At 40.0% G+C, this 25153-nt stretch overlaps 1 protein-coding gene across 9 annotated transcripts in view; it reads right to left on the bottom strand.

Annotated features, from left to right (window-relative positions):
* The window catches only part of PJA2 (praja ring finger ubiquitin ligase 2), a 255895-nt gene that overhangs the window by 203109 nt on the left and 27633 nt on the right, over nt 1-25153 (bottom strand). For all 9 annotated transcript variants that reach the window (XM_025203523.1, XM_025203524.1, XM_025203522.1 and 6 more), the window contains 2 exons: nt 11447-11647; nt 7391-8459 (listed from right to left, as the gene is read on the bottom strand). In XM_025203523.1, the coding sequence (XP_025059308.1) occupies nt 7391-8459; nt 11447-11645 (1268 nt within the window). In that variant the 5' untranslated portion in view covers nt 11646-11647. Of the gene's footprint in view, nt 1-7390; nt 8460-11446; nt 11648-25153 lie in introns of those variants that run through there.

Raw genomic sequence — 25153 nt, forward strand, 5'->3', positions numbered from 1 at the left:
AAATGACAAGAATTTATTATTTCCTATTTCTTTTAAAGGGAAGACATTTTTTTCTATATATGCTGTACTTCTGAAATAAATTTACTGTGTACTATTAACAGATCTTGCTGTTATGTGACAGACTCCAAAAGCTTTTGCTTTCTTATAAAAATAAGAGTTTACTTTTCATGATAACTTCATTTTTAAACAAAGCCACAGTTATTGTTTGATATGACTTTTCCTCCTCCACCTTATGTGAAGTACATGAAATGGGAAGCTGACCCCTGCCATTTTTTTCTACTCCCTTAGGAAGATAACAAGGATCTTGAGAGAGGCCAAAGGCATAAATGAATGGTGAAGGCCTCATCTCTGAATATGTAAGGCTTTATAAACTTGGGCAAGGAACCTGTTGCCAGGGGAAGGGGAACACCCCACACTCCAAATCTGTTTGATATGCAATTCTGAGGTTCCCACTGAAAAGTAAAAGGTAAGAAAAATGATAGTATTGAAGATTAATTGGTGCATTGGTCCAAAAGACTGAATAGAAGGTCTGCTTAAGAACAAGGTGAAGAATTATGAAATTTAGCCTTCAATCATTAGACCAAACAGTAAGGTACAGGAGAATGTCTGGCTGGATGCCACTCTTATGACCTAAGCTTCAACATAACAGGAGTATTAACTGATTATTTAGAACTAGGGTGCAGAACTTGTCAAGCAGCACTCTCTCTAACATAGCTCTTAGATCTTTTGTTAACAGAAGAAAGAACATATCAAAGCAAAAATAATTGTGTATGTTACTCAAAGAGATACAGGGAACTGTAATGGACAGATAAACAAAAGAATCATTGGTTGGATGAATAGATAACATATATGACTGTAAGTAGTCCTGGGACAGCTACAGTTCAAAAGTTTTAATTTGGTAGTCTTTATGTCAAATGTGATACCTTCCAACTCACAAGAGGAGAATTTTCTTTCCATCGCACAGTAAAAATACAAGCTGAAAAGATTTGCTGAAAAATGTTTAACCAAATAAAAGCATCTTCAGAAGGCCACGTTTCAAATGAAAGATGAAGGAAAAGTTGCATGGATGGTAAATGTATTTATTTCTCCCTTTGAAAAAGTATTTACACTTTTATTACTCTCTTGGATTATTCTGACACAATAACAGTAAATAAAATCTGTCCAATAAGAGTTTTCAGCCACATTAACTGCTATTTTGGATTAGTTCATAAATACCTTTGAGAGCCATCTGATCTACACAGGAGAAGATACTTGCAGGTAACAGGAGTTTTTTCTGATGTGATATCCATAAGCATAGTTTCACTCGGAATGTGCTATGTACCTCAAGCATTGCAGCTCACAGACTTTTCTGCCTTATCTTTATCCACATAGTACACTTCATAACCACCTCCTCATGCATAGTGCTAAACATGTAAAGAGGACTGCACACTTCTTGCTACTCAGTTGCTTCAGGCAGGGGTGGGCAACATTTAGAAAATTTATATTTATCTGCCCCTGGCTGCCTGTCATGCGGCCCTCGATGTCTTGCCAAAACTCAGTAAGCGGCCCTCTGCCTGAAATAATTGCTCGCCCCTGCTTCAGAGGGATATGGAATATAAATAGAATACCCCTCAGAAGAAAAATTATTCTACCAGCAGATGTAGTTCTCTCTCCTTTGAAGACTTGTTCACATGTGCACTCTCACTGTGGGCAACTCCAAGCACACTGCCTAGGATTTAGAAACCCACTTCCTGGCAAGCAGCAGCCGCAGCATTAGCCTCAAAGACTTCCACAACAGTAAAGGTGTGTACAGTGCTGCGTGTGGCTGCCCTGCAGAAGATGCCCAATTCTGGTGGAGTAAACTCTGACAACTAAAAGTGAGTCCATCCTAGTGCTCTCATAGCTCATTCGAACCCTTAATCTGATCAGATTCTCAGATGAGGCCTGTGGGGAGGGGGAGAAAGCACCTTTGGTCATCTTGCTTAAAAAGGCAAATAGCTAAAGAGGCTTCCTGAAAGGCTTAGTCCTATACTAGTACAGGGACAAAGCTCTCCATGTCAAGTGCTTATAGTGCCTCAAACTCTAGGGGAGGAAGGCTCTAGGAAAATACATCAGCAGCTTGATTTGTTGGCCCAGATAAAACTTACTGGCAAACTTAGGTAAGGAATTTTGGACAAATCACAGCTCTGTGACAATTAATGTTGCCACCTCTATCCTGCCACCAAACTTCAGGAGCCATGGGGAGCCTCATGGGTTGGATGACATGATCTCATGAGCCAGATCACACCACACCAACATGTGGGGTCAATCTGCAGCCAGCTCCAGCATGCAAGTCTGAACCAGTGCGCTGGATTGCACCAGTAGACCTTCCCCACATGCCACCCCACACTAGATAAGGCTTGCATACAAGCCCCATGCCACTTACCTGGCCCATGGGGCTGGACAGGTTGAACACCACTGACATAAAGGATGGTTATTGATTTCCCACTCATGGATCAGGGCTGCATGCACGCCAAGTCTGTCCATTGATGTTCTGGAGCCCTGGAAGATGCACCATTAAAAAAGGTGCATCTTAGGGCTGACAACTTTTCCTCACACGTCCCTTTTCAGCTGATATCAAACTGACTATACTGTCCATCATAGCTTGCATGCAAGGTAAGAATACTGGTCATGCTCTCCATACTGCTCCCAAATCCAGAGCATTCAGATTAAAACTTTGCCGCTGACAGGCAAAAGAACTCTTTTCCTTGAAGGCAACTGACACATTCTCCACCCTTGCCACAGTGGTTACTAACTACTTAGAGGAGAGGAATAGGGCTTCCTTGCATACATTGGATAGGGCAGATCTGATCAGCAGATAATTTACCTTCATAGCCAGGGAATATCTTCCTAAGAAATGTACTGACCATAACCATGACTGCATGTCTCATATACAGGATCACAAAGATACAAGAGACCACGTGGCCTAGAATGGACACAGTAATCCTCACCAGTGTTGTTCGGCGAAGCTGCAATGTAGAGTAGGGTAAAGCCTGGAACAGGCCCAACAGCAGACGAACTCTGGCCAGAAGGAAGCTCAGGGTAGCTCCTATGAACTCCAGTCCCTGAACAGGCAATAGGGTTGGTTTCTATATGGTCTCTACGAGACTCAGTGCTTGAAGCAGACACCTAGACCTATTGTGTCGTAAACTGCTTGGACATGAGGCACATTGCAATTTATGGCACAATTAACATGTAAGCTGTGCCATAAATGCAATGCCTGCCACGGGTCTAAAATGCAGTTGCTGAACAGTCCCAGACACTGGAGTCATAGGCATATGAGAATAACTGAAGTTTTCAGACCTCATGGTCTGTGAAAATATGAACCAAATAAACCTTAAAGGGCGGCCAATAAAAATAACCTGTTTAAAGTCTTATGATTTTAAGTCATGATTTCTGTGGTCCACTGAATGTTTGGGGTTGTCAATATTGCAATCTCTTAACAGTTCTGAATACTTTTATTTTACACTGTGTTTAATTCAAATAAGTCAATATTAAATTAAGATGTGAGACGTACAAAATTAAAATTACAGAATATTTATCCACATTTTAGGATGTCAGTCCCAGAGATATTTCAATTTTAAGACTGTAAGCTGAAATGCCTAGAGGCTAGTCATATGCATAAACTAAACCTAATTGTACCAACTACAGAGTTTGTCTTAAAGGGTTTTTGTGTTTGAAATACTGAGAGAGGCTCCAGTAGCATTTAAATCTGGCTATATTTAATGTTTTGATTTGCGAAGAGAATGTAATGATTTATTTAAATTAGGCAGTAATTTTATCCATGCTTGAAATAAATTGAAGCTATTGTATGTTGCAATACTAGAAAGGAGACAAGAAATTTGCATGCAATCTACATCTTGAAGCATAAATATTTTCTCTATCTTACCAGTGTTCTGGTGTTTTATCATATGGAAAACATCATATTTTCTCTATCTTACCAATTCTGGTGTTTTATCATATGGAACAGGACTTGCTAAAATCTAAATCTGAACTGATAATATTTTGCATTTTACAGTCCTCTATAAAAATACCATCTATTAAGAATATACTATACTAAAACTCCAGCAATCCTCATCTCTAAACTCTCATCTCACTTTTCTATGCATCACTAGCTAACAGTAACAATTTGTGGAAGAAATTCACTTTTATTTATATAGAAATTTTAATGCGACTACATCATTCCTAATAGTGATAGATGTACGTATACAAGTTGTCCCAAAGTTGTCTCTAAGTTTACACAGATATTTTCTGTTTGAACATTATTTTTAAAAGTTCACACTTTACAGGGCTGCCCATTTCAGCTAGTCACAGTCAGACTTTTTGATACACAAAGTATAAGAATTAAGGAAAAAGGCTAGTGCCCACACAGGATTCCTCTGTGGCTTCTTACATTATGCTATCATCGTAATAAACAAGCACCTCTTGAAGGGGAGAAAGCAAGACTGTAACGTCACCCATTTCTGCAAGCTAGCCATCTGAATTGGGCTTTTCAGGCGTGTTGGAAAGGTTCTGAATATGAAGTCAGAGGCTGTAGTATATGGTGCCTGTTATGATATCCATGCTCTCTTTAAAATAATCCTTTTATCATGTATGGGTATGAAATTTTAGAAACCCTGAAACATGCAAATTGTTCAAGATATTTTTTCCTCTTAAAGAATTATCCAGGGTAGAGTCATATGCACTTTACTAATTTAGAAGGATAAATCTGTAGATGAGTCAAAACTTTTATATATAGTACATTTTCTACTACAGCATTTGTAGGTTTGCTTGTTTTTTTTTTTAAATCTATGTGTCCTATTTAAGTGGTTTATTTTATTTCCATCATCACAGTGCAGAGTACACACAAGCATATGGTTCATATTTTTCTTACCTGCCACTCTACAGCAAAGCAGTAGGCTGCATCATGGGAGCCAATGCTTAAATTGTAAAGTGTAGTTTATCCTCATTTAACATCTGGTAGCAGCAGAGGAAAAAAACAAGGTTTTACAGCAATAAACCCCTAGAATACATACCTGTTAATGAGTATACCCTCATGTTCACAATCCTTTTCAGTCCATTTTTTTTAATTTAAAGGCTTCAACTTTTGAAGTTTCTTTTTTGTTTTTGAAGGTTGGTTATTTTTAATAACATGGTCAATTTTTCTTTTCTAGCTAGGACTTCTTGCAGTACTGGCCTTAATAGTTTATGCACACAATTTTTCATACTCTAAACACCACTTAAGTGATGGAAATAAACCAGTTTAATAGGTCTCATGTAAGCATAAATAAAGTCCTTATCAGCCTGATTTTTCTATGAGTCTACCAAAAACTAAAGAGGAAAAACTTTGTTATTAGATGCACAAGATGAGGAGATAGGTTTCTAATCGGTAATCTATCCTGTTCGTACTGAAAAATTGACACCCTTAAATCAACCCTAGTGGGCTGCACCAGGCAGTAGCAGAGAAGGGAAAAGATCAAGTTACTGTTTTGTTTCCTCTTGGGCAATAATTTCAAATAGTATCTGGAAAAGAGCTTCTAAAATACCTAGATTCAAGGTCATGGGAACAGAAATATTTATGCATTTTTACAGGACTTACCATAACATGGGCCTGACCATGGCTCTTAAGAGAATTCCTAAATATGGTAAAGACACAATAGTACACCACTGCATTGACCATGGATGTTTTGCAACTTAATTAAAAAGTGTTGGGAAAAAAAAGTTTCAGCCCCAGTAAAATGCCCAGGTTTAAAGCCCTTACTCGCATCATTAAGTTCTTATCCAGAGTCCAACTTATTTCAAATAGGATACCTCATCAATAAGTGCTCATTAAACTAAAAGGTGGTTCATTTAAACAATAATAAGTTCAGTTTGATGCTCAAGAGGCAACAAAGAAATGGTGGGAGGGTGAATTTTACCATATGTGTTCCTTGTCCTCAGCCACTTAAGGCCCTAATCCAGCTCTCAAATTTGTGTTTATGATTATACAGGAACATTTTCTATTCTGTAGCACACTTTTCAGTAAGAATCCTATAACTGCTTGTAAAGACAAGAGGGAATTGTTTCTTTCTGTGAAAAAGTAGTTAAGGGCCAAAAGATGAATGCATGTTATTCCTAACAGACGTATGCAATTTTTTATAGAAAATACTACAACCTGCTCAAGAATAGTTCTCTCGCAGTGAAAAACCCATTGCTCCCTAAACAACCCAGCTGAAGCAACTAGATAAAACCACCAAAGTGAAAGTGAATGAATTTACCCTCTTTTCACCACCCCTTCAAGTAAAATGATCTTGTTCATTATGAACTGTAGGCAGTTTGCCTCTAAAAAACACTTGGCCACCTATTTAAGTATAGCTTGCTTAATAATTGTTTTCCAACTATTTAAGTTGGTCTAATAAAAGATCTCAGATTCACCCAAAGAACCTTGTCTGCCTATATTCTGATGGGCACTTTAAGAAGCTTGGCTTGGATCTCTTGGAAAGGGAAGAATTATGCACATGAGTATGGATGGCCTGGGAACCTTGCTATCTTAAAGTCACACTGATTAAGGCAAGTCCAATGTCCCACTATTGCAGGGTTTTTGTATTAGTATTTTTATAAACCAAACCCCCCACCCCCTGCCAAGCCAAAGGCTGAATAATTACTTTAAGACCATTTTTAAGATCATACTTTCTTAAGCATTTAGAATCATTCTTTTTGATATTATACCCACTTTTTTTTTGCTTACCTAAGGCTAATTCTTCTATCTATATTAATTAAAATTCCAGTGAGGATTATAAAAACCTGTAAATTAAAATTGTGAATTCTCTCTCTCATTGTGAAAATTTTTTTAAAAAATGTATTTTATGGATTTAAAAAACTTAACATTTCATTCACGATGCAAGGATATTACATAAGGCAGGTTTCCATCCTACACTACTCACTAGTTTGCTGCTGTCAGAGGATATACAAAGCAGACTGCATTGTGAAAAATGAAAAACAAAAGTTCCAGATGCTAACAAGTTTCACTTTGCTGCTGGGCATGAACACGCCTTCTTGCAAGTCATAAAAGAAATAGGAAAACTTCTAAAAACAATACAGACTGCTTACTAAAGAAAGTTGCCAAAAAAGCTCTTTAAATTCCATTCACCCAGTCCAATTTCCAGCATCTTTACAATTTCTGCACAGAAATCTGGGAGAAGAGAGTTGTTTAATACATAAGAAGGTTAAGGATAATTTAAATTTCTGGTAACTTGTTTTATATGATCATTCCTGCCTCCCCACAAACTTTTTTTATTTTTAGATATTACATCTTCATGTTAGTTGCTAAAGTTATTCAGGTCAGTACATTATTTTACAAAGTAAGATGTGACATTAACACTCAAGCATGCATGCATAGATAGTAAAACCTTACCTGTCTTCATCTTTGTTGGACCCAGATAAATGTCTGTTGCAATCTTCAAACTCATCCCAGAACGTGCTATCATCTAATATATTTTTTCTTTCTTGAACAGTTACATTTTTTATTAGATCACTTTTTGTTTTCTTCTGAGCACCTTCATAGTCCTTTGGGTCAAAGAATATACTGGAATTCATTTTTTCTTTGCCATTTCGGAAGGCACAATCTCCACTGCCTTGCTGGACTTCAACAATCTCACTCCGCCTTCTAGTACTACTTTTCTCCTCATCATCACTTGTAACTAGCAGCTTCTTTCTATCCAACTGGTTAGTAGCATTCTGTTTTCTAACTTTAGGCCTCACAACTAGCTCAGGTGAATTTCCTCGTTCAGTCTTGCCATCATTGGCATTTGATTCATTACAAGTTCCTACAGGGGTTCTGATTACAACATCTGCTACATTTTTTCTTTGTTGTGTTTCAAAACTAGCACTACTTAAGTTATTTTTTAGGGCAGCTTCATCTGCAGATGATTTTTCAAGTGTCCTATTGTTTTGATGGGCAAGGTCTGAATCTATGCTAGAACACCTCATAAAAGGCACTGATTCTAGTTCTACCAAACCTTCTCTAGATGCATTCTGGTTAAAAGTAGACAATCGTGACTGCAGACCATCCAAGGACTCTACCCCTTTCTCTAACTCAGAAATCATGTTATCAAGACTTTCTTGAAGTGTTTCCGCTTCCTCTTTTGTCAAAGAAACACCAACTTGATCATCATCATCTTCTCCATCACTGCTATCTGGCTCATAAGAGTCAATATTTACAAAAGCAATTCCATTTTGACCATTCAGATCATTACTCTCTCCAGAAACAGAATCTGAACAATCCTCAGGCTTTTCATCAGAATTTACACTGCTTCCTGAGGTTTGGTCTTCTTCCACATTGTAACAAAATGGAGAAAATGGCAAGTCATTTGTTGCAATAGTTTGGCTCAATATAGTTCGACAAACAGGAACTTCAGATCCAGCACTTTCTATCAAAGGTTCATCTGATAAAGCAGAACAAACTGGAACCAACGGACTGGAACCTTCATAAAAAATTGCGAAAAAGAATATATTGAAGTGATTGAATCTGCATTTACATATTCTTTTTAACAATGCTCATGAACAAGCTGGCAATTAACTGGAGTAACGGTGCAACTAGATGATCAGACAATTATCACAGGCATTCATTATCAGCTAGTACATTAATAGTTCCACCTTTTAAAACTGAGCCCAAAGATGGCAATGAGATTTTTTTCCCCCAATAAATATTATATTAGACTACCCATATACTAACTGGATAAATAGCACTTATTGCCATGGTTTAGAAAAGACTACATATGGCATTTTATAACAGAATAGCTTGTACCTGCAATATACAATGTAACTCTTGACTTATAAAGAAAAAATTAATAAGGAAAACAAATGCAGAAGCTCCACTTGGCAACAGTAAGTCCCACCCAATTAGGTTTGATGGACTCTTCTGAAAGTAACATGACAATGAATATCAAGACAATTTTCAGACTCTGAAAACTGGCTGGAAAAATTTTAAATAAAGAAAATTATTATATAGAATTAGCTTTGAAGTTAAAGCTGGCTATAAAACTTCAAAAGCACGCACATTTCTGTATGACCTTGATAAATGCACATGCAAACTGGAGTTTGAACATGCAGTCCTCAACTTGCACAGACAGCCTTTGATTCATGCGCTTAAATTTAACTGCTGTTAAAGGCACAGAAAGCTTTATGTATATGAGATACAATGGTTTCAGATAGAAAATAATAAGATAAGCATGGTTGAACAGAAATGTAGCAGAGAATATATGTGCTTAAAGAAGAGCTAGGAGTGAGAAGTCCTGCACAACAGGGACAGATGCAGGGGGAAAGAGAAATTTGGCTAAATGAATGTTAATGTTAAAAAGCAAAGAATTCAAATATATTTGTAGTGAGGAAACTGCTTAAGAAACATCTGACTTGCACAGAGGCTAATTTTGAACCTGTATTTCCTTGTATTAGAAGTGGCCACTACCTATGATGGTTCACAATCTTTTTAGATCCAAAGCACCCCTCCATAACTTCTCTGAATCTAGCATCACTGCAATGTAGAATCACTGCTGAACTGCCCCAGCTTACCTCAGTGGTTCTCAGCTGGGGCCCTGCTGCCACCACTGTCAAATGAAAACTTCCCCATGTACCTCATGTGGAACCAGATCAAAGAGCAACTGCAGCAGGAGTCCAGCTAGACTCTGCACAACATGAGTAGGACAGTTTTACTTGGCTGCAGCTCCCAGGCCACAGAACCCCTAAAAAAGGGTCTCATGGCATATTGGGGTGCCAAAGCAACCCAGCTAAGACATCACGTGGCAGCTCAATATTTGGATTTAAAATGAACTTATTAGGCTTATCTGAACAGTTACTGCATGCCAGAAATGAGTTAAGTGATAGCACTCATTTCTAAAACAGAAGGCTGCAGACTGATATTTCCCACATGAGGATTATGTATGCTACCAGTGGAGTACTAGGCATTCACTGTAATGTTAGAGGAGGCTCTTTACCTAACATTAAACTGAAGTCCTTTCAATCCATGTTGTGGCTGTTCAGACAGACAAGGATACCACGGAAGTAGCAGGGAATGCCTTCCAATGTTTTGGTCAGGTTTTTCTCAATATAAAATGGGAATTAATTTACAAATATGCAAGCTAGGACATCTGGGAAAAAATATACCAAAAACACAAATATTTGATGAATGAGAGAAAACTGGAAAATAGTCATGGCAAAAAAGGTAGAGATAATATGACGCAACATTATTAGATACAAGTTGGCAAGGAAACAGTATTAAGAAGAAAAAATATTCAAAAGATTTCATGGCTGTATAAGAAGAGGAATAAGCATGGACGATGATGGTATATATTCCCTAATTATATATTTCTTGTAAAAACCTTAACAGGGAAATACCTAGAATTGTACTATAAAAAAAAAAAAAAAACAGTGACAAAACTAGACGTATTTGAGGGGATAAACTGAAAAAAACCAAAGATAGTCAGGGTCTAGCCCTCACTTGAGGCATACACTAGCTAACAATGCAAATGAGGTAAATATTTGAACATAACTGAGCACTAACTTTTGCAAGATGTAAACAAAGAAAACTAATGGAATAGCTCAGCATAATAAAAACCTTCAAGAATAACAGAAGGAAATTTAGTGTCAACTGACAGCTAGGGAGAACATAAAGAAAAGCTTCCAAAAATGAAAACTTTTAGCTGGTCAAATAATTTCCCAAGGGAAGAAACAGAACATACTAGATGGAATTTAAAAAACTAGACTGTTAAAAAAATCCCACTAGCAGATGCATAACAGGTACCAATCTTACACCTGCAAGGAAATAAACTATATGTATTATCTAATAAGTCATTTTGAATTTCTACATGGAGTTATTTTAACTGCACTCTAACTTTGTAAACAACTAATGAAATTGAAAAAAAAACCCACCTAGGAAAATTGAATAATCATGATGCTATGGAATTAAGTTCCATCTGTATTTCAGTTTTATTTAGTCTTTAAATATTCACATGTGGTTAAATTAATTCCAGATATAGCTCCACCGAGGTAGATGGAGTTGCATCACAGAAAAATGTGTTGTTCAGTGGTATGTAAAATATTTTGTCATCTGGTTGCATTATGAGAAAACATAAACACAAGGTACTTTCTTTCCAAGTGGAAATTATGCAAGAGTTTGCAGCTGGTAAGCCATGGCAAGATATTTATCATAATATATTTACGATTCAAATTATAATATTTAGCTAGATTTTATAAAACTAATTCAGTGTAGTCCAACTTTATTCTATGATGTGAATTTAAACATTTTAAGAGACAAACTAGTTTTAATTAAACTGTTTGAATTAAATATAGTTGAGTTTCTTGCTGTGAAAGACGGGAAATATGGTGTGTTCATATAATTTAACATATTTTGTATATTCCCACCTCCCTCTTCTCCCACAGAAAGCGTCTCAGTTAGGAATTACATGGCACGCACATAAAGACTCCTGCCTCGGAACATCATCTAATTCTAATCCTTCACATTCTTCACTGTGCTGGTTCACATTTCTGTCTTGATTGGTCAAAGATGGTCTAAAACTGACATAAGCATGTCTTCTTCCGTATCTTCTGCCTGTAATAGTCTGATATCCTCCTGCTGGTTTAGGCCAAGCAGGTTTACAAGCCTCTTGACCCATTGCTGTAAGAGGAAAATAAAAACAAAACAGAAACAATTAGATTAAATAGAAGTGAAGGGAAAACAAATCCTTGCGAGTTTCTATTTTTATCACCATTTTTATAAGCCAGAACTGTTTTTTTCATAGAACTGGTTTCCCCTAAATTTCCCATTTTTCCTCATTAAGGACTCATGTTCCATAGATAAAAACCCTAGGCCTGCAAAGAATTAGCTCTACTGTAATTTATAGCGCAGTCCAGTTGAAAACAGGAATTTGACACACAAATTTGCTGTATTCCTGATCCCTATCGTTCTTCATATCTTTCATGTCTCTGAATGACGAGGCCATGAATCATTATTGTAAGCCTCTAAAAGTCAGACTTCAGTTATTTGACAAAATTGTCCAAAGCACTATTAAATTAAGCCCCATTTTTTCACAACAGTCTAAGCACATTAGACTCTTTCAGATCTGCATACTTTCACGTACTACACTCTGAGTTCAAAAGTTACACTGGCCCACCAGCCGCAAGGAAAGAAAAGATGCTGCCAATAAACATAATGACAATTTTGTCTTAAATACACACTATGAAAAAGAATGCAAGGACACCTGCACTTTGAATGTGGCATTTCTTAAACAGTACTGAATTAAAAAAAATGCTGCTTCACAGAACCACTTTCAAAAAGAAAGCGATTTTTATCTGAACTGATAAGACAAAACACAGCAGAAAGTTACAAAACCCTGCATACTCCACTCTACCAGGTCAGAAGACTGGCATTTATCCATAAATTTCTATTAACATATTCCCTGATTTCTACAATTTGCAGTCTCCCAATCCCCATAACTTTATGTGCAGAATTAAAATATAGAGCAAGGAGAACATTTTACTCTTCTTCCTTGAAAGCCATGCATTGATGCTAACAGGTCTGATATCTGGCACAAACATCTGTTTGTGATTAATCTCATTAACGGTGGTATTCACCCTTTCCATCCCATAGGATGGAGGAGTGATGTGGGGTCAGTCTGCCAGCCTGATCCGCTGTGGGGTTGGCACATACTGGACCCTGCTAAGCATGACCCTGAGTGGAAGCCCAATCCATGAACTAGAATTGGCTCTGATGCAAGCCCGCATGCTGGCTCAATCTGGCACATGGGGCCATGTTATCTGGACTATGGGACACCCCGTGAGTCCAGAGATTTGGTGGCAGCATTAATTACCACAGCTCTGGGAGTAATTAATCCCAATACTGCTCCCCTGTCACCAAATTTTTGGACCCATGTTGAGCCCCACAGGTCAGATGGCTCTGAGAGCAGGAGGTTGAGCACCACTGCTATACAAGTTAAACCTAAGAGCAATATCACAGGAGTTAACTGGCCCTAGTTCATCTTTCTCCTGGATGGAAAAAAGAGCATTAGTCAAACCACATCTCCTAGAACAAACATTCCAGGTCATAAGGGATAGTGATGGATTCTTTACATTAGGTAACTTCATTAAGTGTAGCCATGCAAGATAATAACCCATGTGGGATCTTAACACTCTAATAAAACTTATACTAAATGAATCGTTCTGCTTTTACTAAGAGGGTAGAGTAAAAGCTTTAAGACTACCTGAAATAGTACATAAAATATCCTGATCTATTATATAGCAGGATTTCTAGTGCAAAACGAATTTCAGTTTCGAACAACCCAATAGAAAAGTGCTCTCATGTCCAATACCAAGGACATATGTTAATACAATTAAAATTCACTTCAATTGTTAAACTGCTTTTCAGCACTCCAATTACATAATATTTTATTCTTCAACTCGGAAGATCACTTTTTACACTCTTTGGATATACAATTAATTATTTTTTTGCTCTTGAAAGCCACCAAAAAGGTGGATGGAGAATTAAGTGCGTGTCTTGGAGCCCATGCTTTTCTTTAAGTAAAAGTTCTATTTTTCTTGGTTATTCCAGGAATTCTTTCATCAAGAATCATTCAGGTTTCAGTAAAGTCAAGCAGGATCAAGTTGTTTGTTTATACTGATGGCAGGGTGTTTCTTTACGTGCGCTTGTGCATTTTATCTATGTAATGTCAATACCTACATTACATCAACTGCCAGGAATAGTGCAGCTGCACAGGTGGCTTTTACATTCTGGCATGAAAACCTGAAGCACTGCTCAAATGCATACTAAATTTGCTGGTGATGACACACCTACAGAAGGCTATTTTCTGTGTTAAGCTGGATGCTGCTAAAGGCTGTTCTTGGAATCATAAAAACGGTTCCCCTGACCCTAGACCAGGGGGCACTCCAGAACTGTGGTTATTTGAAAGCATAATTTGGCTGTAGAAGTCAGCTATTTTACTCAAAGTTCTGTGGAATCAGGTGCTTATTTTCGGTACCAAAAGCCAATCTATAAAATTTCTTGTCTGGTGGATATTAAGAAAGATGTGTGTAAGCCACACATTAATGGACTGTTTTTCACATAAGTTTTAAGAACTGCATTATAGGCTGCTGGCAGATGTTATAATTAAGACAAGATTGACCTGTTAACTGTGCCATAAATAATAATATTGCCACATGTTCAAGGACTTAATGGTGGGACAAAAGGGGAAACAAGCCACAAAAATATTCCACAAAACTTGTAACATTTTTGTGGCTGATTTCCATTGTGCCTTAAATTAAGTATGTGACAGAAAACAGCTGGCTTAATAGGTAATAATTCCTGTCTGTATATCACGTCCACCACCATATTGTTTAAACAATATCTTTCATAGCTGTTCTGCTAATCAAATTAAAAGTTTCTCTGTGCTGAATTGTGCCAAACAATTTATATTAGTAGAGGATGAGAGTACTTCCACTTTTAACTGAACTGATGGCACAAGGGGAAAAATTCTATCCAAATATAAAATATATCTAAAAAACTAAGAGCCAGATACACAAAATAACCTATGTAGGATGTTTGGACCTAAACATTCACTTACATTTTGGTCAGAGCTCTCCACAAGCCAAAAGTTCTGCTTCTGTACAGAAAGATCCTTGGTCTCAACCAGGCTGAACAGACTGGACTTAGGGGTGAACAAAATTCCAACCAGGATCATCAAATCAGGAGTCTCTTTGACTCCCTCCCTGACAAGGAGGGTCAGGGTCTAACCTTGTCAGCACACTTAACTTTTACATGGAACATCACTGGATATAGTCGTTGAACAGGTACCAGACCCCAGGACTTCTACCTGAGTCAGCGTCCTTCTGATCACTGGACTGTGGCTAATTGCTTCCTCCTTCTGGCCCAATGAATCTTAAAATGCTTTCTGCAAAGTGACACCGTTTCAAACAGCCCATTCTGCTGAACAGGCTATAAGGCCATAACTTTGTATGTTTGAACAATTGAGTTTTGCTCAACCAAAAGGATTCAGAACCGATTTGGTTAATTTGACCTGGAATACGAAAACATTTCCAAAAGAAAAGGAGATGAGAGATAACAGACCTGATTATCCCCCTATCAGCCCTATTGTCGCTCTGCAAGTTTGTGTACACAGCCAAGTCCTTACCCTTCTCTAAAAGTCTAAATTTTTAAGAAGTTAAACAAATAAAGGCTATCCAACAACAAGAATGCACTTTCTGTAGATTAAATTGAGGCTTCCTGACTAGCGATTTAAAAAATGATTTCAATCATGATTTAAATCGATTTGATTTAAAATCAAATGCACCCAGATCCATGCTCTCACATCAATTAACTCACCTGTGTACTAGAAGAAAAAAAAAAGAAGAAAAGTTGGGTGTGAGAGAGTAAAGTATACAGTGCACACTTCTAATGTGATCCAAGTAGTTGATCTAAGAAGAGAGTATCAGATTTACCCAAAGAACCTTGTCTGTCTATGTCTTTAGCCCAAGATGGCTACAACACATACCCTTGAACTAATAGAAGACACTAATAACCTAGATGCAGTTTTTCAATGGGAACACTGATTGCAGAAGCCTCTTTTACAGGTGCCAGGTTTTTTTCTTTTGTTATCCTTAGGCAAGCTCTTGAGGGACAGTGAACCAGGATCATCCTACTTTAAAGTCTGGGAACTGCCTAGTACATACAAGTAACTGTAAAAATAATAACATTGGAAAATATAGATTTGGGAGTAGTGACATTAAGAAGGCTGGCTAATCTTGCTCCAGGAAACAAGTATGTAACAGATGATATCCTGATCACTGAATCCATCAACAAGTCCTGGTAACTCACTGGACCTGCCAAGATCTATTCATTTCTCTCAGTAAATACTGGCCATATTGAGTCAATGTTATACAGGCTGTACTACCTTTTTAGTTTACAGAGCTTAATTAGATGCCAGAGCAGTGAGAAGCTATCCCATTTACTCATTTGCTAATGCAATTCTTTTTACACTGTAGAGCCTGGTCTGCAAGTGCTCAGCAGATTCCCACCCTGGCCCCCCCAAAACAGTAGAGGGACAATTAAAAAAAAAAAGCAAAAGCTTACATTAAGACAGCTCTCCGAGAGAGAAGTTTTCAAGGATAGAAAGCATTTCCCACTGTAACAGTTACAGTCAGATTGTCAGAAGGGATTAGGACATTTGCCCCAATTATGGTAAATCTTGAAAACCTATCCTTCTGGTCCTAGCACTTTCTCCAATCCAGGGTTTTGTTTTGTTGTGTTTTAATACATCAACCAATGGTGCTTACATGACTTCCACTGCAAGGCTTTTGCCTACCTTTTCTCTTATCTTATTATCACCATGTTAAGTCTAACCCACTTATTGCCTAGCTAGCATGTTTCTGAATAGGGGTGTAAATAGGGTTTAAAAAAATATTTGTTTAACCTCCTCTAATTATATCAGTTAAATGATTAACTGATAACACAGCAGCTCAGACAACCGCTGCTGGGATCCACTCCTGCCTCCCCAAGCCCTCTGACTAGGGGGGAGGTAGGGAAGAGGCAAGCTCAGGCAGACAACACAGCCCATGTGAAGCCCTCTGCTGGCAGGGCAGAGCAGCTAATTACATAACTGATGAGTCATTAGGCTGCTCCTGTTTTCCTCTTAGGCTATGAGTGCTAGTCCCCCTCACCCCTCCCTTCCTTTTGCCTGCCCTGAGTCCTGCTGAGGCACCATGCGACTTCCCTTCTCCCCCTTCCTTGCCAGACTGCGCCCACCGCCCACCCGGGGCTAAAGGATAATAGATAAGTGCAGCAATAACTGGTTAGCTTATCAGTTAAACAATTAATCATTTAACCTTTCACATCCTTATTTCTAAACAAGTCCTCTCCTTCCTTTTGTTTGTACACTTCAGAGTGTTAGTAGGTACTTGACCCATTCCTTTCTACACTCACAAACTAGAGGATTTTATTTATTTTTTTATTTATATATATATATATATTCCCATGAAAGGCCCCGCACCCCACCTTCCCCCAACCATTCCTTGTCTAGCCCCACTCCAACCCCACTCCTCCTCTCCCCCACACTGTTTCAGGTCCAACCCCATCCCCCTTCCCCCCTGCCAGTTGGGGTCTGACCCCACTCCTCACCCCCTCCACTTTGGGTCTGACCCTGTTCTCCCTGCTCCTCTGCTGCTTTGGGTCCACCCAGCCTGCCTCCCCGCTCTCCCATCCCCTCCCTCCCCACTACCTCTCCCCCCCATCAGCTGTTCTGGGGGGACAATAGGGGGGCGCTGCCACTGTGATCCCCCTTTCACCCTCAGGCACAGAAGTAGGGGTGGGGGCAGCCCCGCTGCTCAGATGGCTGGGGCATGTTCCCCGCTGCCAAACTTCCCTGGCAGCGGCACAAACTTGGACCCATGCAGGCCGCCCAGCCGGGTGCATGTGCAGTTGGCCAGAAACATTATAGACAGACAGACAGACAGACAGACAGACAGACTAAGCCTTTTATTATATTAAAAACACGAAGTGAACACATACATAGTATTTACAGATAAACACACCTTGCTTTCTGGCTGTCCTCCCATCTGTCTGTATTTTCTAATACTGATGAAAATCCTAGATTGGGGGTCTGAAACAGGAGTCCTGAAAAACTAGCGTACTTTTTGCATCAGCCACTTATTCCTTTCAGTTGGGAGCGCTATAAATCTTACTCCAATGATTACGTAGGGATGCAATTTGTAACACAAGGGGGGGGAAAAAAAAAAGTCAATTCACTATATTCAATCAATTTAAATAAGAATTTATAGTTCAGCTTCCTTTCTTCTTCTGCAGCTCTCTCAAGAGCAAAGACACTAATTGTAATAAATTTGTTGCTTTTTAAGGCTAAAGGAACTATTAAATCATGTACTGATATCCTGTATATCATAAGCAATTATATTTCACTCAGTTGCCTCTGTACTGAGCCTACACTTAAGTTTGACTAAAGCATAAATGCTAGAGTTCATCCTTCAGAAAGGCAACCAGTCTTGATCTGAAGACACAAGAAATGACGAATCTGATTCTTCCCTTCCTAGTTTGTTCCAGTGATTATTTATCCTTTTCAGTTAAAAGTGTGCATCTAGTTTTAAATGAGAATACCAAGATCCAATTTTCAGCTTCCATTCTTTTGTTCTTCTTACATATTTTTCTACTAAAGACCTAGGGCATTTGTACATATGCTTGTGTCGCAGTGCCAGGCGCTTTTAAAAGCATCTGGCGCACGCATTTGTATATGCGGCAAAATGCGCATCAGTGCTGAGAAAATGGCGGTGGCGCACTTTTGAACTAAAACACATTGAAGGTGCTTTAGTTTAAAAATATGCAGCGCTGGGCACATCAGCTCAAATGAGGAACAGACTCGATTAATCAAGTCTGCTCTGATGTGCTGGACCTCCAGCGTGTCTTTGGGCGTTTATACCCTCACAGCTGTTTACTGGGGTAAAAGTCACCTTCATTTACCCGATTTACTATTTCCCAGCTTATACATCTAAAAGAATCACATTTGCCTCTTGCCACAGTGGAACCCACATTCAATTGTTAGTCTTCTACAAACTTAAATCCTTTTCAGAGTCACTGCTTTCTTTACAACCTCATCTCATATTCTAAGTTGCCTCTATATGGCTTCCCTAGTCTCATGTTTCTTTTCCATTGTTCGTGTCATTCGCAGTTTGTTAGCAGTAATTTTGCATTTTACTTATGGATCATGATGAAGGCATTGAACAGCGTCATATCCAGGGATCTTGGTTTTCTCCGTTTAAAAATCCAAAATTTAACACCCCCTTCCCAACCCCCAAAATCTGTGTTTTTCTGTGACTGTGTTCATCTGAGAGAGAGACAATGTTTTACTGATATATTAACACTTTTAAAGCAATTTGGAAGCCTACCAGTCCCTCAATCATTATAATAAAATATATTTGAAATACCTATATATTTTGGTGTTTGATTTTGTTTTTTTATCATAGAAAAACAGCTCTTCCCTGCCCCCTTCGCTCACTAAGATGCGGATCCAGCTGCAGCTGTTCCCACAGCTGCTTTGTGGCACTGAGCAGCACTTATATGCCAGTGCCCTGACCCTGCCCATGCTGTTGCTACCCACTCCCAATCCATAGCCTCCATACTTGCTCCCTCCAGGCAGCAGCTCTGACCCTGCACCAGGCCACAGATCCAACTGCAGAGGTCCCATCTGCTGCTTTGCGACTCTGAACAGTGCCAGCCCCTGCTGTTCTGCTCCCTGCACCTGTGCCCATGCCACAGTAGTCCCCATGCCCTTCCAGGGAAACTCTGGACTGGGATTCAGGGACTGGACTGCATCTGCCTGTGGCTGGGCAAGCCCCTTCCCGTTGAGGCCAGCCTCCCCCAGCACAGGCTGCTTTGGCAAGGCCAGAGGTGCTCCAGGCCTGGCTCTGGAGACTGTTTCTACCTAGTGCACCTCCCCTCACCCCTCCACCACCATCTCTCTCTCTCTCTCTCTCTCTCTCTCAACAAACACCCCCTGCTGCCACCCATAGCCTATCATACACAAACATAAACCCTGCTGCCACCTCCACCCTCCTCCCCCAACCCATCACAACCCCCTTGAGTGGTTCCCAGGACCAGAAGCCCCCCAGGGCAGGCAAGGCTGACAAGGCCCTGGGTTGGGCAGAGCAGCAGGTGGGCCAGCTGTGCTGCTCCTTTCCTCACCTTCCCGTGCCCTGCTGCAGAGAGCAACCCAGCAGCCCACATTGCTGCAGGGCTCGCAACAACAGCAATGGGAAGAACTCTGCCCCTGCTACGAGTCTCCTGAGATGCAGAGCTTGCAGCAGGGTTAGTGCGAGGCAACGCTGCTCTCACTGCGAGCCCCACACCTCAGGAGGCTCACAGTGGTGGCAGCATTCCCCTATGCTGTCCCCATTGCAAGCCCCACACTAGAGGAGGCTCACAGGAGCAGCAGCTTTCTTTCTGCTGCTGTTTGCCCCACAATGATGGGAGCTATTCCCCGTGCTGCCACCTCCGTAAGTCCCATACCTCAGAAGGCTCAAAATAGGGGCAGTGTTCCTGGCACTGTCCCCCACCCGGAACCCCGCAGCCCACATTGGTTGTGAGGCTTGGAGTAGGGGCAATGCAGGGAATGCTGCCCCTGCTACAAGCCCTGTCAACTGTGGGGTTCGTAGCTGCAGGAGCTGGTGTAGGGGGAGCCCAGGATCATCATCCCAGGTTCCACCTGCACTGGAGATAAAGCAGTGGGATCTAATGAGCAATCCCACAATCATGCCTCCTGCCATGCATACGTGGCATGATTGGGTGGATTGTGCATTTGATTCCATTGTGCCTTCACCTGCACATGTAGAGGGGGCCTAATAATTTTAAACACGGTATTTTTGACTCCTAAGATACTCTTAGGCAAAAAAGTTAATATACCACAGGTCAAAAGGTATATGCGACAGACCCCTGACTGCCTCTTCCTGTTGACCCCCTGCCATACTTTTTGCCATTTAAGATAAACACCTTAAGCAGAGAGCATCCAGACCCTCTTCCACAACTGCAGCAATCAACAAGCAGCAGTACTTTTCCAAGATACCTACAAAAAGAGGCGATTCATGCCCTTGATGCTCAAACGCTTTTAACATCTGAAACATGTCAAACTCTAATTTGGTTTGAAACTTTTAAGAACTGGAACATTTCAGCCACAAGCTGTTCCATTTCAACCTCTCAACTGAAATGCCTCAAAATCAGCACAACTGCATGAAACACGCTTTTCAGCCATGGGAAACCACATGGGGTTCTGCTTTCCCCCCTGCCCCATGGGAGGAAAATGTGGAGAGGACTGTCATTGGGGCTCTATCATCCACATCTCCTGCACTTCCATTTCTACCCCCTTCTCCCAACCACTGAGCCTCCCAGCCACACCACCAGTAGTGGACATTTATATACACACCTTTTTGCGCTGTGATGCAATCCAACATATTGGAACAGACTCAACTGAGTCTTCGCTGCATGCAGACTGACGTGCAGTATGCTGCGTCGGATGCAGTTGCATAAGTGGTGAAATGCATATCAGTGAAGAAAATGGTGGTAGTGTGCTTTTGAACTAAAACACCTTTGATGTGCTTTAGTTCAAAAGCACGCTGCTGCCATTCTTCTCACCGCTGAGGCACATTTCGCTGCTTATACAGATGTATGCGCCACAGCACCAGGCACTTTTAAAAGTGCCTGGTGCTGCGGCGCAAGCATGTGTACAAATGCCACGTGAGTAGGGAGGGACACAGCATCAGCCAGGATGAGCAAAGATGTCTGAGGACCCACCCACCATATAGACCTAAGGTGGAACAAAACAGTTCAAAATAGTACCTGCTCCCTCCAGGTTTATTTTTTCCATGCTTTGGAGCTTTCTACACGTCTGTTCACTAGTTTTTTTTAAATATATCATGTGTCATTTTTTTTGCACTACAAGGAGAAAAATATATAGCAAGACAAAAAGGGTGGGGGGAGGGGGGAAGGAGCACAGGAAAAAACTGTATGAAGCAGAGAAACATAAAGAAGAGTACAAGGAAGAATATATACCATAGTAATAGTGCTTTCAATTCTTGCTCTTCACATTTCTTCACTCTTACTCAGTAATTATATGGTACACCAAAATGCATAAGGTCAATATTGTTGTGACCTTCTGACTACTTCAACAATACAGCCTCTTCTATCAGCTGCCAATTTTTGTTTAGTTACGTTTTTCATGCTTTCTGGTTCAGCCAATTCTTTCTGAGACTTCATTAAAACATCACGTGAGCAGTTTTCAAAAACAAAAAACAAAATCAAGGACAGATAATTGAGTCTTGAAGTTCTTTAAAGGAGCTTTGACATTAATAATTAAGTTAGTGACTGATATTTAATACTCAGAGATATATTTGGAAACTTTTGCAAATTAAAATACATTTGTGGGAGGGAGAAGGAAGGTAAACAGTTATTCCAGTCATTTCATGTCATAAAAAGAAAGATAAAATATTGAAGGCGCTTACTTTAAAATACAGAAGGTGTCAAAACAAAAACTAGAAATGATGAATAAAAATAAATTATTGTTCTTCCTTCCCCAATATGGTCATGCCTCATTCAGTCTTATCACAAAAAATTTTGAAAGGCATTTAGAAACTGCAAACTGAATCCATGCTACTCTTCTACTTCAAGAACCAGGCTACAAGAAAATATTTTAATATTCACTTCAGGCAATTTGATTTATTCATCTGGAAGTAAATTCTCCAAAAACTCAGGGATTAGCATTTATTCCAAATTGTTCTGTAGATTACTTGAGAAACATACATCACTTGTTTCCATATGCAGACTACACCCTGTTACAAGGACATAAACTACTGAAACGCAACCATTTGTTAATTCTTAGGCCTTAATTATTTTTCTCTTTTTGTTAACCTTCCAGGTCAATATGCTTTCCTCTCCAAGAGTATGTATGCCATTGAGTTAATGTTTTTATTACAGCTCATTATCTTTGCCTCAGGTTGAAAGCATCCTATAGTCTGATTTTAATAAGCTGGCAGGTGGGTTTTCCATTGAGTTGACTTTAAATGAAATTGAAACCATGATTTTTGGTTCACCTCCCAGATTACACAAACTCACTGCTTCGTTAATGACTGAAACACCAGCTGGTGATGTCTTCAGTGAAAGTGACCAATTTAACTATCTGGAATCTGGCTAAATAACTTTTCAGCAAACATGTGAAATACATTTTCTACATAGGAGACCAACTTTGGAAGTACTGTATTTAATATAAAGTCTGAACAACCATTAAAAAAGCAGGTTCCTTGACATAAGCTTGCCCATACTACGGACTATAGGAATAACTCTGTATTTAAAGTCAGTGGAGGTCTGACATACATACACACTGGAAAAATTTAAACACAGCATGTTTAAACATTTTTGTTAACTTAAAACACACCACCAGATCCTCAACAGTGAAAATCATCATCTAAGTCACTGCAAATTGAATACATAGTATAACGTCATACCATATCTACTGGGAGAATCACCATTCTCCTGGTAGAAATAAAGCATACAAGCTTTCATTAAAATTTCTCTTGCAGGAAACACCCCCAATTTGGGAGAAAGGTCTTCTTCTTTCCCCACTACTGCTCCTTATGCCTTTCCCAGCCTACGATCATCCTGGTATGGCGAAGACACAGGGAGCAGGGCACAAAGGACAGCTTCAGGCTGGAGAGTCTGTATGCTCCTTCTCCCAGAATGGTTTTTAGTGGTGAACATTTCCCAAATGTTTTCATTACAAGAAATGAACACATGCTCATAACTGTACACCTATACCCACATCCACAGAATAGCTTGGCACCAGCATATTTACACTCACATATCAGGTATACATAGAGTGCATGCAATTGGCTTAAAAAAATCTATCAGATTTTTAAGTTAGAGTCAGCAGACTTTACATGACAGGTGGCTGCAGTTTTGCACAACTGAAATAAATGATTTATTCACATACCACACTCACCTCCCTCCATCCCTTAAACGAGGAAACAGATTGTGAACAGGAAAGGAAAGTTGAAAGGAAAAAATATTTATTTCTTCATTTTGCCTTTCCAAAACAAGGTAGTGTCTGTCTTCCTTGTGGGTGTGTTATATGTGAATAAATACAGTATCTAGTCCGTTAGTACAGGTTCCAAGATGCTTGGATTTGAGGGCACTTCTGATTTTTTCGAGGGTTTTGTGATGAGCAGACTTGTTAACATAAAAAAAGCTACATTACAACTCACTGATGCTGTTATAGCTAGAACTTGATAATATTATTTACATGGCACTAAACAATGCTGTTGTAATTTGCCAGCTGTCCCTTTCAGCCCTCTCAAAAAGGTATTTATTTCTGCAACAAGAATGCTCTAAATAGAGAAAACTAAACTCAAAACTCAAAACATAACAACCCCCTCATCTCCCCACATACATATAGCATGTTACAAATTAATTTCTCAGCAGAAAGAAGATCAACCAAAAGTTCTTCTTAAATTCAAAGGAGAAAAAATATAAAGTAAACCTTTTAAAATACTTCAATATTAAAATGGAGCTTTCAGGGGAAATAGAAACTCCAGAAATCTGTACGAGTCGGGATGTGTTTGTGGATTTTGTATCATAAAAATAATTCTACACTGTTCTAAGAAAAGAGATAAATCAGAAGTAACTCTTATATTGCACAGAGGGCTTGTTTTTTCTCAAGCTACAAAGTTAAGATGCTAAGCAATAACAAGTTAAAAAGAAGGAGGAGGAATATTAATATTTCAGTGGGTATTCTTCTCCTTTCAGTTAAATGCCATACTACAATCAGATCTCCATTCAAATCACTGGGAGTTTTGCCACCAGCCTCAAAAGGGACAAGTGCTGGTGCGACATGGTGAAATAAGGAATTTACACTTGCAGCTTTTTTATGAATACACAATTGTCATGGAAGAAATTTATCCTGAATGCAAGGTAAAACATTTGTTGAAAGCACTGAAGGGGGACAAATAACTGGTGTTTCACCTTTTTAGACCCTTCCTGTAGTGAAGCCCAACCATCCTCGGTTCCTCCACGCCCCCCCCCCCCCCCCTTTCCTCACCAATACCCTCAAATAGTGGTGCACTGATAGAGATTTTGGGGGCTGATACCAATAGCCGATTTTTAAGGAGGCATAGCGGGCAATACCAACCAGATTTCCAATACAGCTGCATGTAGCTGGTAAATCTGTTGTAGTGGAAAGGGAGGGGAGAGGGAAGGAGCGTGGGGGCAGATAAAGGCCCCTGCGGTGAGGCACTGGGGCTGGGGCAGGTGCTGCCCATCTGGGGCAGGGAGGGGTACAGTGGGGTACAGAGCTGCAGCTCATCCAAGGGGTACAGAGGGGGGCGGCTCCCACCACTGCGATCACCCCAGGAGGGCACGGGGTGGGTGTGCCCCCATATGTGTGCAGAGGGGCAAGGCAGGCTGCAGCTGTGGGCTGGGGATGTGCCAGGCTCTTCCTAGAGGGGGCTGGGCTGGGCTGCGCTTGGGGAGGGCAGCAACAGCACTGGCAGGGAATGCAGCCACCCCAAAATTCGCCATAGTTCCCCCTTGCAGTGCCACTACCTGCTGCCTGAGCACAGCCCGCCCCCCCCCCCCATCCTAGGAAGCGGC

Source organism: Alligator sinensis, unplaced genomic scaffold, assembly GCF_000455745.1.
Source record: "Alligator sinensis unplaced genomic scaffold, ASM45574v1 scaffold30_1, whole genome shotgun sequence".
In the NCBI taxonomy this organism is placed as follows: domain Eukaryota; kingdom Metazoa; phylum Chordata; order Crocodylia; family Alligatoridae; genus Alligator; species Alligator sinensis.